The 18917-nt window shown below is 51.0% G+C and overlaps 1 protein-coding gene across 1 annotated transcript in view; it reads right to left on the bottom strand.

Moving 5' to 3' along the window:
- Positions 1–6371: 6371 nt before the first annotated feature.
- Positions 6372–18917, bottom strand: part of LOC133351334 (switch-associated protein 70-like) — a 73646-nt gene continuing 61100 nt past the window's right edge. Inside the window, exons 10-12 of the mRNA XM_061566445.1 lie at positions 17108–17306; positions 13896–13992; positions 6372–12291 (exon numbers count right to left, since the gene is read on the bottom strand). Coding sequence (XP_061422429.1) covers positions 12128–12291; positions 13896–13992; positions 17108–17306 — 460 coding nt within the window. The 3' untranslated portion in view covers positions 6372–12127. The remainder of the gene's footprint in view (positions 12292–13895; positions 13993–17107; positions 17307–18917) is intronic.

Genomic DNA, 18917 nt, shown 5'->3' with positions numbered 1-18917 from the left:
GGGAGGAGGGATGGAGGGAGGAGGGAGTGGGGAGGAAGAAATAAATAAACAATCATCTCATTCATTATTTAATTATTACACTCACACAATAATCACACTTTCGATTCCTGCGATCGATTCCTCCCCCCCCCTCCCCCCAGGCTCGACTGTTCATTTGCGGGGGGCAAGGAGGGGGTTACAAATGGAATCGATTGTCTCGGAATGTAATCGATTATTTCATATTCGATTCCACGGTGCGAAGAGAGCAAAGTAGAATTGTAGGAATCGGGTTGTATATAATCGACGGAATCGATATCCCCCCCCCGGCAGCACAGCGCGCGGGTGAGTTCTGCACGGTGGCAGCTCGCAAATCGATTCCGTTAAAGCTGCGCCACAGAGAATCGATATGACCATCATACGTACGAATCTACAATAGCAATGTATTGCACTTAGCGGCTGTACCCACAATACACGTGCGTGTGTTTATTAATCCGTTTAATGACGCTCCAGCCATGCAGTGTGCATCCATGTCCGATATTGCCTTTAAACATTAAATCAAGGGTGAAAGACGGAAACTACGGAAACGAAAGCAAACGAAACTAGAATCGATTCCTCTCCATCATTACGCAATGCCTCTTGTCCATGCACACACACACACGTGTGTACGTGTGTGTCTACGTGTACATGTGAGTGTGTGCAAGTGTGTACGTACACGCGTGTGCATGTGAGTGTGTGCAAGTGTGTACACACGTGTGCAAGTGTGTACACACACACGCGTGTGTGTGTGAGTGTGTACACACACACGCGTGTGTACGCGTGTGCATGTCTGTGTACACGTGTGCATGTGAGTGTGTGCATGTGACTGTGTGCAAGTGTGTACACACGTGTGCAAGTGTGTACACACACACGCGTGTGCATGTCTATGTGTACACGTGTGCATGTGTGTGCATGTGACTGTGTGCAAGTGTGTACACACGTGTGCAAGTGTGTACACACACACGCGTGTGCATGTGAGTAAACGTGAGCACGCGTGTGCTCACAGATCCTTGAAAGATCTGGACATATTCCCATCAGTGAGCGCCTCCGGCAGGCGAGGGCTGCGTTGGCCGGGTCGCGTAGCCCGCATGCTCAGCCACCGCACGCTGTCCAAGCAGCTTCTGTGTTGCCGGATAGAGGGGGGGGGGGGGCTCGACGAGCACGGGCTAGAGAAGAGATGGAGCTGATGTGGTTACAGGAGGATGTGGAGCTGAGTGGACTTGTCGATGACCGGCACCAGCGGCGTCAAGATCGACCTCTGTGGCAGGAGGAGTCTGTTCCGTGACCTGCCAGCAACGAGCCATTGCCACTTCACGCGTCCTGAGCGTGCACTTAGCCTGGCACAGGCGCCGTGACGTCACCGTCACTCGTTGTTGATAACGTGTCCTATACGCATGTGTATGCACATGCAGTCTAAATTATAGGTACACGTGTGTCTTCGTGCGTGGACGTGTACTGCCTATGGGCGTATGCACGCAGTGTGTGCAATGACCATGCATGTACGTACACATGTACATGCACGTGTACGTACACGCGTGCCAAATACACGTGTGTGCAATGGTCCCGTGTTCGAATGTATGCGAGTGAACACACTCTCCAAGTGTGTGTGTCTGTGTGCGCACCCACGTGCTCATGCAGTCAGTACTCACTGTTTATGCCCCACGCATTAAAGGGCACGCGTTGCATGCCGGGATGATGTAATCCATTTAAATCCCGAGGGCTCACGGGGCAATGACGTTTGGCGCGTGAAGGGAGATTGAATCGTTTAGCCATCGACATTCGTGTTGCCAGGATCAGTGGGAGGGAGTTCGCATAAAATCTGAATATTTATAATGGAGGAATACGATGAGTTATGAAGTTCTTTTTTTTCTTCCACAAATGTCCCCAAAAAAATCCTCCATATTTCTACAAAGTCCACTCTTTTTTCGTGCGAAATGTTCTTCAGTAATTGTCAGACAGAAAGTAGTGAGCGAAACGGACAAGGTCTGATCTGATCAGTGGTGCCACAACAAAGGGTGGTATGATGTTTCAGTTGAAGGGACATTCATACAGGGTGATCCATTCAGAGATGCTCCACGAAAATATTGCATGAAATCTTTTATTACGTTTTAGGGATTTTTTTTATGTCAAAAGCTGCTACATGTCTCCCATCAAGCTCAACATACTATATATTTTGTAAACACTTTTTTATTTCGAAGATATAAAGACAACATTTATTTCACAATATTGATAATAATAAGTATGAAAAATATGTGTGGTGTCTATAAATGGTTCGCCCTATATTTTTCGGATTACAAAATTTCACAGCAATGAGCTTACATGGTCAATTTGTTAACAGATTTTGGAAATCATGTACACGTGTTAACTAAAACGTGAATGGATATGAGAAATATAAGAGACAGAAATATAAATTGTTTTCGAGAAAATAAAGAGAAATAATAAAAATCAGACAACAAACATCTGAAAACCCCCAACGCTCCACCGTACCTCGCCCCTCCCAGTGCCTATCACGTGCCTCACAGTTCAGGGATTATTGTAAGGACAGCAATTGTTTTAAAAACAAAACTAAGAGCTCTTCTGGGCAATGATGATAAGCATTGGGACACCGGTGGTCCAAGTACATTCCCCTTCAGGGGGCTGCTCACGCAGAGAGAAAGAAAGAACGGTTCTACAAAGGTCACTCACGGCTGCATCAGGTCACGAGCCTTTTGATCACCCAAGTGTTCAAAAGCGCCCCCTTCGTGTTATCGTGGTGTACAGCAAAGCTTGCATTCTAATAGCTGGAGAGTCCTTTACACCACCCACCCATACCGCGAATAATATATCTGATGTATTTTTGAAAGTTAACCGTCCATTTTGCAATTAGCATATTTTAAAAAATTATAACGCAAATATCTACTTTTTTTCTTTAAAGATGTTAAAGAGCGTCTTCGCCGAAGGCGATTGGCAGTTTAAAAATAACGGTGTTTAAAATAAAGGGGTTTGCAAGGATTGAGGAATGAGTGGCCGTGATAGAGGGTACTTAGGTCGACTCAGCCTCAAATGAGTACCTGGTGCGGTGTGTAAATATCGCCACTGGGGAGACAAAGGCGGTCGGGCGTGGAGCTGGCCACCCACCCCCTCGTGTACCGTTCCGGCCTTCATAGGTGCTCGCTAACTGCACTTGCCCCGACAGTCTGTTGAGGCTATACGGGGGATCTTTGTTTAGGGATCGCAAAGGAGTGGCTGATCACGTGTAAATTTATAGAAGCCAAAACTCAAAAACGGTGTTCTTCATTGCAAGTCCCGCGGGCCACTGGCAGCCACTGGTCGCCTGACATGCGGCCCCCCACAATACACACCACGTGTGAGAAGACCCCTTGCAGGCGGTGTGGGCGGCCCTCACACTGAAAATGAGTGAAGAATACGCCTCTAAACTCACGTTGATTCTAAATGTGGAGGAAAAAAACCGACAATGGGGAAAATGTGCAAACTCGAACCCATGACCTTCTGTATACCAGGCGAGGTAGTTAACATCTCGCCACTTGTGGGGAGGCCTTCATCCAGCAGTGGATTGATCATGGTTGATGATACATTGTAAGATATAATAAGAACTTTAGCAAAGGATTGTTGACAATTTTTTCCCAGGCGGGTAAAAAAAAACCCGAACAAACCCGCTGAAACCACTGTTGTTATGTACAAACCACTCGAAATTTCTCACCTCAACATTTTCCCAAACGCAAACCATAAACGTCTAGGGACACCGGAAAAAAAATACGCTGAATTAATGATCAATGAGAACATTGTGTACATTTGTTATTTGCTGTGTGGGTTTAGTCTTCCAGTAGGGGGCGGTGTTGCATTGTGGGGTTTACCCGATTAAGGAATTTGTGAGGAATTTTCAACATTTGACAGATTTTGACTGTGACGCCAGTAAACACGGTCAGCTCCTAATTGTTAACTACTAGGTAGAAGTCTGAGCAACAACTACACTCGACTGTGTGCACGTGTAGTGACATATAATCGTTCACGTAGCAGCATAGCGCTGGTTGCTGGCAGGGAAGGGGATCTGCAGCTCACAGCAGCCCTGACTGACAGCAGGTCACGTGATAGACCAGAGAGGGATGTCGGGGAAAGGTCACGGAAGGGGCACACCGAGAACCCGCTAGTAGGTTCCAGAAGGGGGCGTGGCCGGGGCGGAGCCAGGCCACGTGACAGTATAAGAGGGATCCCGGGAGGGGAGCTCGGGGCTGTCGTGTGGAGTGGGGTCTCCGTACTGCTGCTGGAATCTTCGCCATCATCTCTGTCTTCACCATCTCGGCGTCGCCAGTCAGAGGCAGTCTGCCAGCTGTCCTGACTGTGAGCCGTAGTTACCAAGTGTGAACTGTTAAGGCCGTGTTAATAAACAGCGTGCCTCCTACTCTTAGTGTCTCTGAGTTAGTCACTATACACGTATGAACTGCTATATCACAAACCAGGGTCCGATTTCTCTCCCTGGATATCAGCAGGGGTACATGGCATCTGAACCTGCCCTGGGCATCCCCAAGATCGACTCAGCCTTAAACGAGTACCCTGGTATTTTAAAACATACGACCTGGGGGAGAGTTGGCCGGATGTGATACGAAAAAATACTAAAATTGTATTTTTAATCTCACCAGGTAAGACCCACTGAGCTATACAGGTGGCCCCCCACTTACGACGGCTCGACTTGCGACCCCCCACATTTGCCACTTTTCTTATAATAATTAAGACTCCCACAGTAACGATCAAAACTCGAATCTACGACCGCCTAATGACTGCTACCGACGCCGAGTCGATTGGCGCTGTATTGCCCTTCCGCCGTGGGTAACTCGTCGGTCGGCAACTGCGCCCAGAGCGAATGCAGCAGCGTCTCTTTCTCAACGCTCTTCACTTCTTTGTAAATGTTGCATTTTATCGTCGCCTTTCGCTACGTCTGAGAATAGGAAATGTGATGCACATGCGGAAAAGTACTTAAGGATTTTCAAATGTCGGTGTTTGTTTTGACTTAATACATCTTTGAAAAAGTGACGTTAAGTTACAATAAATGTTTGTTTGGGTTATTTCATTTATATTCGTGGTCAATTTTGGTATGTAATGGGTTTCCAGGAACGGAACCCCGATGTATAACATTGCGCCTATGGGAAATAAGGCTTCGACTTACGACCGTCGTACAGGAACCAATCAGGTCGTAGGTGCGGGGCTCACCTGTATAGGTGACAGCTCAATTAAACTAAACAATTTTTTTATATAACCAGGTAAGGTCCACTGAGATATTCTAGCTCTTTTTCAGAAGCGACCTGGCCACAAATGAAAGCTCAACGAGGTAGCTTATCGTGTGGACATTTATAACACTCTAAGCGCATGTTTCTAAGTGGTTTATCATGTGGACATTTATAGGAGCCAAATACTCTAAATGTGGAGAGAACACATGTTTCTAAATGTGGAGATAAAAACTCACACAGGACAACGGGGAGAACATGCAAACTCCAAATATACAGGTCTCAGGGTCTGGATCGAACCCACGACCTGTATACCAGGCAAGGTAGTTAACATATCACCAGCGCGGTGTGATGCCACGCAACAATTGCCGAAGCTCCAGTGAAACTGGAGCTGTTCTGGCCTTCGCAAGTGCTCACTCACAGCACGTGCAGTCTGTAAGGCAACATAATAATTCTAATGTAAACTTAGGACGTGTTGCACAGTATTCGCTGCTCGCGTAGAGAGAGAACGACTCGGAGGCACGAGGAGTAACCGCGGACGAGCGGCAAGGCAGGCACCAACAATTGTCCAAGCTCTGTGGAAATCGGAGCACGTTGAGATGATGCACGCATGCGATGGGGAAACGCTCTATCCCGTACAGATGGAACAGGTGGGAGGCCACATTTTCCTGTACCGAGAGAATCATTGGGCTGCCTGGGGTAAGGAATCAAGAGTAAATGTACCTGCCACATGGCGACAGCGATACAGGAGAAATTCCACTTACACGTGACCCTATCATCCGTGACTCCTATTATCCCCAGGAGCTGTAGAGTCCGGAAATATTTTTATATGTGGTCCTATTCTTCCAATGGCCAATGATTAATTATCCACGATTTCTCCCCGTCCCGTTTCCCTGTTATCCGCACATTTTAGTCGCAGACAAGAGAAGTTGAGCGGCATATTCGTGCTATTATCCGCATTTTTTCCCCCCATGGACAGGTGGTTTAAATCATAGACAGCCGCACGGATAATAGGATCCACAATGTCGGGTCCCTCCTGTATTGAAGTTTTTTTTTACGTGGTAGAAGGTTTGCGATATCCAAAATCTCAGTTTAACACTGGCTGTTTTCATAATGGAGACAGGAATACACTTTATTAGTCAGATGAGATTTTATTTGATAAGGTTCGTTTAAAAAGCAAAACTTAAAAAAATCCACACTCTCTTACAAGGCTTGGTAAAACTTACGTTTCTAAAACGTAAATTAGTTTTTTGCTTGCAAGACAAATGTAAAAAAGAAAACAAATGTTAAAAAGAGTGAACGTGACAAACAATACAACTTTCATTAAATGTACATTGCTTATTACATATGTCAGGCATCTAAATAGTTGTAAAACATACAATGTTCACGCAATATAAAAATCGCATCTCAAAGGGCTTCTCTTTACAAACAACAACATATTTCCAAACACTTATCCTGCATAACTTTTTGTTCATTACTTAAAATCACATTATGGTGTCATTGTTATTGTCATGGTATATCGTATATATATTAGTTCTTTCCTAAATAGTAAACGAATATTGTTGTTGAATTAAGTAATGGATTAACAAGTGATCTGACAAACCAGAGCATCACCGTTCATTGAGATATTTATGCGACGTGCAGTTAAGTACAGAACTGCTTACACAAATAGTTTATTGGAAAACAATGTACAGGAATTAGGTTTAATCTAGAATCTTATATTAATCCGGCTAAGAGGTACAATCACGTCAATACTGAAATAAACGTCGTAGAACAGCATCTTATGCTAATTTGCTGCAATGTACACACAATGGTTTAGAACTGCGCCGTATTTTGCTGATTGATTGACACTCTGAGGAAGTGAAACGCACCCCCCACCCCCCTTCCAATCTTGTGTCCCGTGTCAATGCAGTTGCTCACCCCGAGCTATAAATGTTCTGTGCGTCGTCTTTGTACTGTTCGTCTCTTGGCGCTGTTCTCTCGTCTGAAACTGGTAAGAACTACATTTCGATTTAAGCTTTCGTGACTGCAGGGATTCATATTCTTGGTTCTTTCGGTAAAGTCACAACGTCGTGAGAATTTTATTTTATTACGTTGTATTTTTATAATTTTATTATTTCCCTTCTACGTGACTTTATGGTAAGAACTAGGTCATGAAGAAGGTTCTCTGGTGTACGCCGATCAGTTTCAAAGACAATGCTTTTCTAAGTATCAGAGCATGTTTGTTTGCATGTTTACCGCAAGCACTTGTGGTTAATGCAGACTTCGATCCCTTGCAACAGGCATTTGTGGTGTTTGAACATCTTAACACCTCTTGTGGTTGCCAGAAAGGGTAAAACCTATTCTTATTTTCCACGAGTCTGGGTTGAACTCACACACGCACACGTCTAAGATGCACCCTCGACTTCTTCTTTCTAACACAGGTGGGAATATGGGCTTATTATAATCCTCATGCAGCAAAGTTGGCACAGTATGGGGGGCACAGCTGGTGCATCTGCTAGTCATCTCAGCCAACCCCATGGCACTTTGCTGGGGTCTGTCCCGTGACCTCCTGTCAGCGAGCCTGCGACACTTCACGTGGCCTCAAGGTGTGTCCGGCCTGGCACAGGCGCCGTGGTGACACATCGCAGGGGTGAATGGCGGTCATTGGGATTGGTATTATAATCCAGACTAGAGCGTAGTTGACACGCGGCCACGTAAATCCGGTGTCCTCTATTTAGCCCCCAGTGTGAGAAAGTTGTTGAAGTTTACAATGCGAGGGCTTCCTCTCCGGGGTCCGACCTTAACACTTTCTACATTAAACTCAACTTGTGGTGGGGAGACATTGTGGCGGATGTGTTGAGTTTGTTGTTGTTATTATTATCTGTGCTTTTGGTGGTTTGACTCACAACGGGAAGCATGCAAGTTAAATTCCCATTCAGGGGTCGGCTGAGCCGATGTTGATAAACTGAGTAATCACTTTGTGGGAAGGTCAACATTTAAGTCCATCCCATGAAGATTTTGCTCCCCCTTGCCCCCCCCCCCCCCACCGCCATAGGAACGTGGAATTTCCACCATCGGCTTGGTGCCACCAATGGAGATGAGCGTCACGCCATTGGTCAGTTGAGCAGGTTGACTGTAACTGGACTCGGCTTGAACGCACGTGGTATTTACACAATATAACCCAAAAATACCTATATTATCGATGATATAGGTCGCGTGTTAAGCAGTCTCTCGCCCTTTCTCTGATATTCCTGCTGTATCCTTGGCTCTTGAACAACAAAAATCGCCTATATATGTGTGTAAAAAACGTGAGACAAAGACTGCCAGGCGTGGTGCTGGCCACCCACCCACCCCCTCGTGTTCTGTGCCATCCTTCATAGGTGCTCACTAACAGCACTTTCCCCAAAAGTCAGTTGTCTTTGGAGCGGTGGCACAGCGGTTTGCACTCTGCTTTGCGATTCCTGGGTTTTGATTTCCGGACATGTGTGTGGCATCTGACCCTGCCCTGTATCTCCCCTAGTTCTACTCAGCCTTAAATTAATACCTGGTGAAAAGAAGTCGCCATTAGCATTGAGGGAGACAAGGATGGCCCCATCACCTGCCCTCACGTGCCGTACTGCCACATATATATAAAACCCATATATATAGATCGATCTGTCTAACCTATAACTACACTACAACTTGAAAACATATATCCTTCCATATATCTTCCATATGTTCGACACTCACTCTATATGTGTGTGCGCGTATTATTCCTGACGAGACACTGGATGTCCAAACTGGTCAATGACTCACTCCCAAGAGGCTGTGGTGGCTGGTGGGTTATGTAAGAAATACTTTTATATTTTATGTGGCGAAACGGATATACGTGTTGTTATATATATATATGTATTTAGGATGTGTATGACATCACAGGAGAGGAGGTCACATGACGTGAATCCCGTGCCCTCTCGTGCATTAAATGATTACGTCACGCACACGGTCCCTACATCTGATAACAGACCCAAACTTATTCTTAAAAATCTGAAAATGGTCCCTAAAACTAATAAAGGACCCAACATTTTTATAAAAAAAAGATCTGAATTTATTTTTGCATCCGAAGTATGTAAATGAGAAAAGTCATCCCGAATGTATGAGGAGCAGTGGTGCAGCTGTTAGCGCACGGCTCTGTGGCCCCCGTGACCTGGCTTCGATTTCTGTATGTGCACAACGTCAACCGAGTGGTATCTCAACCTGTCCATGACCTCCGCTGAGGTCAACACTGCCTAAACATCAGCGCTGGGGAGATAAAGGTGGCTGGGCGTGGTGCTCGCCACACCACCCAGGTCACGTGCATCGCCGGCCTTAACAGGTGCTTGCTAACAGCACTGGTCTGCCGCTGCACCTTATGAAGCCAGATTAATGACCATTCGTTTATCTTTTTTAATACAATTATTTTTACACGTAACACTCTGTGCTAATGACTTCAAATGACATGGAAGCGATTTCTATTTTGGACAATGTAGCTTTGCAACAATGACCCACGGTTTCATGCCAGCTCTAAGTTTACAGCCTGCTGTTAAGGTTACACGTATAAACCTTGTAGCTACTAATAAAACCTAACGGTAATCTGATGGAAGAAGCCCCGTATGCTCATTTAAGCAACGTAACACAATGCTACATGTTAAAATATGAAGAATAATGTGTGAGCGAGTCTCTGCATACAATGCAATGTGCATTAGACTGGGGTTCGGAGTTCAAGTCCTCAGAGCGTGAACCGATCAGGTCAGTTGGAGTGGCTCAGTCCCAGCCCAGTGAGGTTCCACCAGCTCCAGGAACTGAACCTATGTGTCTAAGGTTGCTGGCTGCACAGTCAGACACAGGCTTCCACGGAGGCGGATCTGGTGATGGGGGTGCAGGGGACGGTCTTGAAAATTTCAATCATTTTACATTGGCCCCTACGTCGGATTGAACTCAGAACCTGGACGCTCCTGACTTAGCCACCCCAGTGCAGCCATCAGTAAGCGTGAGAGCACGAAGGCTCCGACGTTTGAACCCGTGACCTCAGAGGTGCTTCAACAACGACCGCAGCCCACAGCGCCATTTGAAGATATCTACCCAGCTCCAGTCAGCCACACACTCATCTTCAGGGTGCCTCAACACAAACCCCGGCCCCCCATGAAGCCACCAGGCCTAAATCATTAAGACAGCAGTGCCTGAAGAGTTCACGCAGACGGGGGTCGTCACGGTCAGAGAGAGACTTCACTCAGACGGGGGTCGTCACGGTCAGGGAGATACTTCACTCAGACGGGGGTCGTCACGGTCAGGGAGAAACTTCACTCAGACGGGGGTCGTCACGGTCAGAGAGAGACTTCACTCAGACGGGGGTCGTCACGGTCAGGGAGAGACTTCACTCAGACGGGGGTCGTCACGGTCAGGGAGATACTTCACTCAGACGGGGGTCGTCACGGTCAGGGAGAGACTTCACTCAGACGGGGGTCGTCACGGTCAGAGAGAGACTTCACTCAGACGGGGGTCGTCACAGTCAGAGAGAGACTTCACTCAGACGGGGGTCGTCACAGTCAGGGAGAGACTTCACTCAGATGGGGGTTGTCACAGTCAGGGAGAGACTTCACTCAGACGGGGGTCGTCACAGTCAGGGAGAGACTTCACTCAGACGGGGGTCGTCACAGTCAGGGAGAGACTTCACTCAGATGGGGGTCGTCACAGTCAGGGAGAGACTTCACTCAGACGGGGGTCGTCACGGTCAGAGAGAGACTTCACTCAGACGGGGGTCGTCACAGTCAGGGAGAGACTTCACTCAGACGGGGGTCGTCACGGTCAGAGAGAGACTTCACTCAGACGGGGGTCGTCACAGTCAGAGAGACTTCACTCAGACGGGGGTCGTCACAGTCAGAGAGAGACTTCACTCAGACGGGGGTCGTCACAGTCAGAGAGAGACTTCACTCAGACGAGGGTCGTCACAGTCAGGGAGAGACTTCACTCAGACGGGGGTTGTCACAGTCAGGGAGAGACTTCACTCAGACGGGGGTCGTCACAGTCAGGGAGAGACTTCACTCAGACGGGGGTCGTCACAGTCAGGGAGAGACTTCACTCAGACGGGGGTCGTCACAGTCAGGGAGAGACTTCACTCAGACGGGGGTCGTCACGGTCAGAGAGAGACTTCACTCAGACGGGGGTCGTCACAGTCAGGGAGAGACTTCACTCAGACGGGGGTCGTCACGGTCAGGGAGACTTCACTCAGACGGGGGTCGTCACAGTCAGAGAGAGACTTCACCCAGACGGGGGTCGTCACGGTCAGGGAGAGACTTCACTCAGACGGGGGTCGTCACGGTCAGGGAGACTTCACTCAGACGGGGGTCGTCACGGTCAGAGAGAGACTTCACTCAGACGGGGGTCGTCACGGTCAGAGAGAGACTTCACTCAGACGGGGGTCATCATGGTCAGGGAGAGACTTCACTCAGACGGGGGTCGTCACGGTCAGAGAGAGACTTCACTCAGACGGGGGTTGTCACGGTCAGGGAGAGACTTCACTCAGACGGGGGTTGTCACGGTCAGGGAGACTTCACTCAGACGGGGGTTGTCACGGTCAGAGAGAGACTTCACTCAGACGGGGGTCGTCACAGTCAGGGAGAGACTTCACTCAGACGGGGGTCGTCACAGTTAGGGAGAGACTTCACTCAGACGGGGGTCGTCACGGTCAAAGAGAGACTTCACTCAGACGGGGGTCGTCACGGTCAGAGAGAGACTTCACGCAGACGGGGGTCGTCACAGTCAGGGAGAGACTTCACTCGGATGGGGGTCGTCACAGTCAGGGAGAGTCTTCACTCAGACGGGGGTCGTCACGGCCATTTCGACCCCCTCGTCATGGCCGGGGAGGTTCATGGGGTGACTTCTCCGGTCTCCGCCCTTCACTCCCGGCCGTATGCGATGGGGGCAGCTGCCGACGCGGCCGCCACCTCTTCGCCGTCGTCGCCGGCGTCCACAGACTCCTTCTTCTTGCGGTAGATGTTGAACTCTTCCTTGGTGAAGGCCCCCTGGCCGCGGTGGGAGACAATGGCTGCCGGCCGGTCGCCTGCGCGAGGGGAAGACGAACGAGGGGGGTAAGGGGGGGCACGCGGCTTCTGTGTGAGGGCGGATGGTGCTACGCTACGCTGACGACTCTGGATGAAGTTTAAACTACCCACTAACAACGAAAACGATAATTAAGGGGCCCAAGTTGTTGGTGGTGGTGTAATGTAAGCATTTTGAAGTTCTTTTGCATCGTACGTAGCCAACCGTGCTAATCAGAGGTGCGGGGGAAGTGCAACAAACTAAACACACAAAGCGGTTCTAGAGAACTCCTTGGCTGCTTCGACGTCGACTGGCAGGTGACCGGTGAAGGCAAAGCGTCAAGGAACAATAAAGAGAACCCCACTATCATGCATAATCCTGTCCCGCCCCGATGACGTACATGTACATGATCAGTTTTTATTTCTATTCCGTTCCGATGACGTGCTGTAGGTGTAGGTCATTGGAACGGAACCGGAAGAAAATAATAATAATAACATTATCGGTACCGAGGCTCCCACAAAGTCACGTAGCACAGTTTGGTGCCAGTTATTATAGAATGACGCCTCTCTGAATAAAAAGCTAACGCTAACCGCTTGCGCGGGAAAGGGTGAAGTAGCTCATGGCCTCCGTGTCAGCGTAAGGACTGGAGAGTTGGGTGGAGAACGTTGGTAGCAGAGCGGGCGCCCCCACTTCGTCCACAAAGTCTGGCCGGCATGGAAAAGTAGGCCAAAACACCCAGTAAGAGAACCTCTCTAGAGCTCTTGTTATTTTGGTTGCAGACCCCTGACCAAAGCCGACGCCGCGCGGGCAGCGTTGGCGAGTCGCGAACGTTCCGCCGTGCGAGCCTCCCAGACCCCTGGTGGGGCTGCACGTCAGCCACGAGGTGTCAGAGTAGCAACGCTGGTTGCCAGTCTGGATGCTCCGGCTATGAATGGGCGGCTATCTACTCACAATGAAGCACATTTCTTTAAAAAAAACGAGCAAAATGCGAATTCAACCAGCGATTAGAACAAAGATGTTTTTTTCAACTTTCTAAAATGTTGCCACAGTGAAAGCTGGATCTTCTTATAAGCACAATTCTGCTGTAAGCAACACATCCCTACATGACACTGGTGGGGTGAGACAAAGGGCAACTTCTGATACAAGCACACTAATTTTGATATAAGCACACATGTGCCTGCTCCCAAAGGGTGTGCTGATTGCTTCCACTGCAATGGGCGACTGCGGGTGTGAGTATTTGTGGGGAGCGGTGGTGCAATGGTTAGCGCTACGCTGCGCTACGAACCCGGCACCCCGAGTTCGATTCCCGCTCACGGTCAACACCAGTGACGATTATCTAAACCGGTCCTGGGCCTCCCCTAGGTCGACTCAGCCTCAAATGAGCACCTCGTGCGGCGTGTAAACATCGCCACTGGGGAGACAAAGGCTCCCAGGCGTGGTGCTGGCCCTCCCCTAGGTCGACTCAGCCTCGAATGACCATCTGGTGCGGTGTGTAAACGTCGGCACGGTGAACTACCTCCTAAACACGCTTGCAGGATCGCGCTTGCTCACTATGCGCGTGCGGCCCGCTTGTCGGGCACGGGGGGGGGTTGGGTGGGGGGGTCTGAACGGAGGGCGAGCGGGCACCTGGCCTGATGGGTCGCAGCAGGGACTCGCACTCCTTGACGCGCTCGCGCCAGCTCTGGGTGCGCGTGCTCGCCGACGCAAGCCGCTCCGAAGCCTCCTGCAGCACGGGGCGCGCCCGGAGGTCGCCACGCAACAGACACGCACAAGTCACGCAACAGACACGCACAAGCCACGCAACAGACACGCACAAGCCACGCAACAGGCACGCACAAGTCACGCAACAGGCACGCACAAGTCACGCAACAGACACGCACAAGTCACGCAACAGACACGCACAAGTCACGCAACAGACACGCACAAGTCACGCAACAGACACGCACAAGCCACGCAACAGGCACGCACAAGTCACGCAACAGACACGCACAAGTCACGCAACAGACACGCACAAGTCAAGCAACAGGCACACGGTCCCCCGTACAGCCTTCAACAGACTGCCAGGGAGGCAACGGCCTTCGGCGGACTGTTGTGGCCAGGGCATCGTGCCCCAGACACTCATTTGTCTCCCCGCTCCCGCCGGAAGCGAGACGTTAACTCCCTCGCCTGGTATGGAGGAGGTTTGGGTTCGACCCCGACCCTGGCGCCTGCTGTATTTTTAGAGTTTGCACGTTTCTCTCCCCGTGGTCACGTGGATTTTTCTCTGGGTCCCCCGGTTTCCCCCTCAATATTTATAAACGTGTGTTTAGAGTATTTGGCTGCTCTACATTTCCACGTGATAAACCACTTCGTTGAGCTGTCATTTGTGGCCAGGCTGCTTCTGAAAAAGAGCTACATAGCTCAGTGGGCCTTACCAGGTAAAACATTAAAAAAAACATTTTTTGAATGTTTGGCACAAGCTCGGTGCACCTTTAGGCCACGTGAAGTGTTTAAGGCTTGCTGGGAGGTCACAGGATAGGCCGAACTGCCATGCATTGATTGACTGAGATCAATGGTAAGTGCACCACCTGAAGTCCCCACTCGGCCAACTTTCTGCATTTTAGCCACCCGGTGCTCTGCTCATCATTCATCTGCTCCCCGTTATTGCTGGAAGGTGACTGCCTCAAACTGCCCAGTAGCGTCCTTCACGAACCTCCTCTATCGAGGTCGATCTTGACACCACTGGTACCGGTCATCGGCAAGTCCACTCAGCTCCACATCTTCCTGTACCGCATCAGTCCGTCTCTTCTCTAGCCCGTGCCGTGCCACTTTAGTACCCTCTACAGAAACTGCCAAAAATAAGCTCGCACATTCACACACCCGCGAATTCACACGAACAGGCACACATCCATGCATTCCCCCGCACACACAAAGACAAATATCCCCCGTATAGCATTAACAGACTGTTGAGGCAAGTGCTGTTAGCGAGCACCTATGAAGGCCGGCACGGCACACGAGGAGGTGGGTGGCCAGCACCACGCCTGGCCGCCTTTGTCTAACCAGTGGCGATGTTTACTACACAACGCAACAGGTATCCATTTGAGGCTGAGTCGACCTAGGGGGGGCCGGTTCAGATACTCGTCACTTGTGGTGGCTGTGAGCGGGAATCGAACCCGGGTCGCCAGGTTCAAAGCGCAGAGCGCTACCCGCTACACTACCACACGCATGCACACACACATGCTCACACACACGCTCACACACACGCTCACACACACGCTCACACACATTCGCACATACACACACACACTCGCTCACACACACACACACACGCTCACACACACACACACGGTCACACACACACTTACACACACTCGCTCACACACACACACACGCTCACACACACGCACACACGCTCACACACACGCACACACACACACGCACGCCCTCACAACAACAACAACAACCGCCATTCGCCACTAAGTGGCGGTGACGTCACCACGATGCTTGTGCCAGGCCAAGTGCACCTTGAGGCCACGTGAAGTGTCGAACGCCCGCTGGCAGGAGGTCACGGGGCAGACCCAGGTGCCACGGGTCGACTGACCGAGATGACCGAGATGACTGGCTGATGCACCACCTGTGCCCCCTACTGTACCAACTTGCTGTGCTTTAGCCACCCGGCGCTCTGCTCGTAGTTGTGAGCGTCGCTCCTCCGCCCTCCGTTGTTGTTGGAGGACGACTGCCTCCAACTGCCCAGTAGCGTCCTTCACGAGCCTCCTCCACTGAGGCCGATCTTGATACTGCTGGTACCAGTCATCGGCAAGTCCACTCAGCTCCACGTCCTCCTGTACCACATCACTCCATCTCTTCTCTAGCCCGTGCCACGCCCGTTTAGCCCCCTCGATCCGGCTGAACAAAAGCTGTTTAGGCATGCAGTGGCTGGGCATGCGGGCAACATGACCCAGCCAACGCAGCCTTGCCTGCCGGAGGAGCTCACCGATGGGACTTTGCCCAGATCTTTCAAGGATTTGTGAGCTCCTCACACAATCCAGCCTGGTTGAACCCAGGATGGATCGTAGGCAGGCCAGCCTAAATGTTTCCAACCGGCGAAGATGCTCCATTAGGGGGGTCCACGTTTCGCAAGCGTAGAGAAGGGATGGAATGACTGTGGCCGAGAAGACCTGGAGCTTCGTGCGGAGCGACAGACCAGGTAGCTTCCACACAGCGTTACGCAACCGATGAAAAGATATTGCCGCTCGACTGATTCGGAGTGAGACCTCTGCTGTTAAACTGGAGCCAGTCATAAGCATACTGCCCAGGTATGGGAAACTCTCCACTCTCCACTACTGCCCCATCACCGATTGGGAGTTGTGGGGGTGGAGTGTCCGATGGTACAAAATACCCAGGCAGGTGCTTAGTTTTGGTGGGGCTGATGGTAAGGCCCCACCTCCTAGTAGCACGCTCCAGTCTCAGCAGCAGCGTCTCCAACTCCTCCTCTGAATGAGCAGCTATTACCAAATCATCGGCATACATAACGTGATTGACCAATAGGGAGCCATCCCTTGATTGCACCCGGGCATCGATCAGCCTCCCATTATATTTGTACCAAATGGAAATTCCCCCGGTACAGCTAATGAAGGCTTCACGAACTACGCAGTCAAAATAGATGTTAAATAATGTGGGAGCCAGAGGACATCCCTGCCGCAGCCAAGGTGTACAGGGAAAGGAACACAAGCACACACACACGCTCACACACGCTCACACACACACACACGCACACATACACACGCACACGCTCACACGCACACACGCTCACACACACGCTCACACACATATACACGCACACACACGCTCACACACACCTGGTACTTGAGCTGCGCCTGCTGCCGCTCCTGCTCCAGCTGCTCGAGCTGCTGCCCGGCCTCGCGCAGCGCGACGTCGCGCTCGGCACGCTCCATCTCCAGCACGGCCTTCTCCTGCCGCGTCACCTCCATCTCCAGCTCCTGCTGCTGGCGCAGCCGCTCCAGCTCGTGACGCTTCGCCGCCTCCTCCTGCAGCAGCCTGTTCCGGCGCGCGCCACGCGCTCAGAAACGCCGCCCACCCACCCGCCCGCTCGCTCGCCCGCCCGCCCGCCCGCTCGCCCGCCCGGCCCCCAGCCTGCCCGCCCGAGCCCTCCGCTCGCGACAATGCGTCTCGTGGAGTCGTGTCAGTAGGGGACGGGGCTGGGGGGGAGTTCACACTCAAATTGTTGGCGCTGGGGTGGTGAGATGTTAACTCCTTCGCCTGGTATGCAGGAGGTCGCGGTTTCGATCCCGATCCCGACGCCTGTATATTTGGAGCTTGTGTGTCTCTCTCCCCCCGTGGTCACGTGGATTTTTTCTCCGGGTCCTCCGGTTTTTCCCCCTCCATGTTTAGATTCGACATGCGGTTGGAGTATTTGACTGCTATACATTTCCACGTGATGATGAGCCACTTCGTTGAGCTATCGTTTGTGATGGCCAGGTCGCTTCTGAGAAAGAGCTACGTAGCTCAGTGGGCCTTACCTGGTACAAAAAAAATTGTTTAGTTTTCAGTTTCGTTTTATGAGTTCGTCCGTGTTTCAGGGCACTTGTGTCTCTTTGCTCTGACCAAACTGTATCTGTGCTCTAGGTCGACTCAGCCTTAAGTGAGTATCTGGGATGGTGTGTGTAAACATCAGCACCGGGGAGACAAAGGCGGCCCAGCGTGGCGCTGGCCACCCACCCCTTCGTGTGCCGTGCCGGCCTTCATAGGTGCTGCTCGCTAACAGCACTTGCCCCAACAGTCTGTTCAAGGATATACGGGGGATCTTTGTATTTTGTTTGCATGCAGCTACCTGCCTGTGCGATCATTGGTAACACTGATGTCAAGATCGGCCTCGCCGCCTCTACTCACTCACGGCACTTGCCCCAGCAGTCCCTAAGAAGGCTACAGAAGGGGTTCGTTGTCTTTGCTTCTTTGAACGAGAGTCTGGGTGAGAGTTTGGGTGGGAGTCTGAGTGGGAGTCTGAGTGAGGCTCTGAGTGAGGGTCTGAGTGAGAGTCTGAGTGAGAGTCTGAGTGAGGGTCTGAGTGAGAGTCTGGGTGAGAGTCTGGGTGAGAGTCTGGGTGAGGGTCTGAGTGAGAGTCTGAGTGAGAGTCTGGGTGAGAGTCTGGGTGAGAGTCTGGGTGAGGCTCTGAGTGAGAGTCTGGGTGAGGGTCTGAGTGAGAGTCTGAGTGCGAGTCTCGGTGAGGGTCTGGGTGAGTGTCTGGGTGAGAGTCTGGGTGATCTGGGTGAGGGTCTGAGTGAGAGTCTGGGTGAGGGTCTGAGTGAGGCTCTGAGTGAGGGTCTGGGTCAGAGTCTGGGTGAGAGTCTGGGTGAGAGTCTGGGTGAGAGTCTGGGTGAGAGTCTGGGTGAGGGTCTGAGTGAGGGTCTGAGTGAGAGTCTGGGTGAGAGTCTGGGTGAGAGTCTGGGTGAGGCTCTGAGTGAGAGTCTGGGTGAGGGTCTGAGTGAGAGTCTGAGTGCGAGTCTGGGTGAGGGTCTGGGTGAGTGTCTGGGTGAGAGTCTGGGTGAGAGTCTGGGTGAGGGTCTGAGTGAGAATCTGGGTGAGAGTCTGAGTGAGGCTCTGAGTGAGGGTCTGGGTGAGAGTCTGGGTGAGAGTCTGGGTGAGGGTCTG

Source organism: Lethenteron reissneri, chromosome 37 (assembly GCF_015708825.2).
Source record: "Lethenteron reissneri isolate LAM-NWPU_2019-01 chromosome 37, ASM1570882v1, whole genome shotgun sequence".
In the NCBI taxonomy this organism is placed as follows: domain Eukaryota; kingdom Metazoa; phylum Chordata; class Hyperoartia; order Petromyzontiformes; family Petromyzontidae; genus Lethenteron; species Lethenteron reissneri.
The sequence above is the reverse complement of the archived record's forward strand: the minus strand, read 5'-3'. Positions and strand labels throughout refer to the sequence as shown.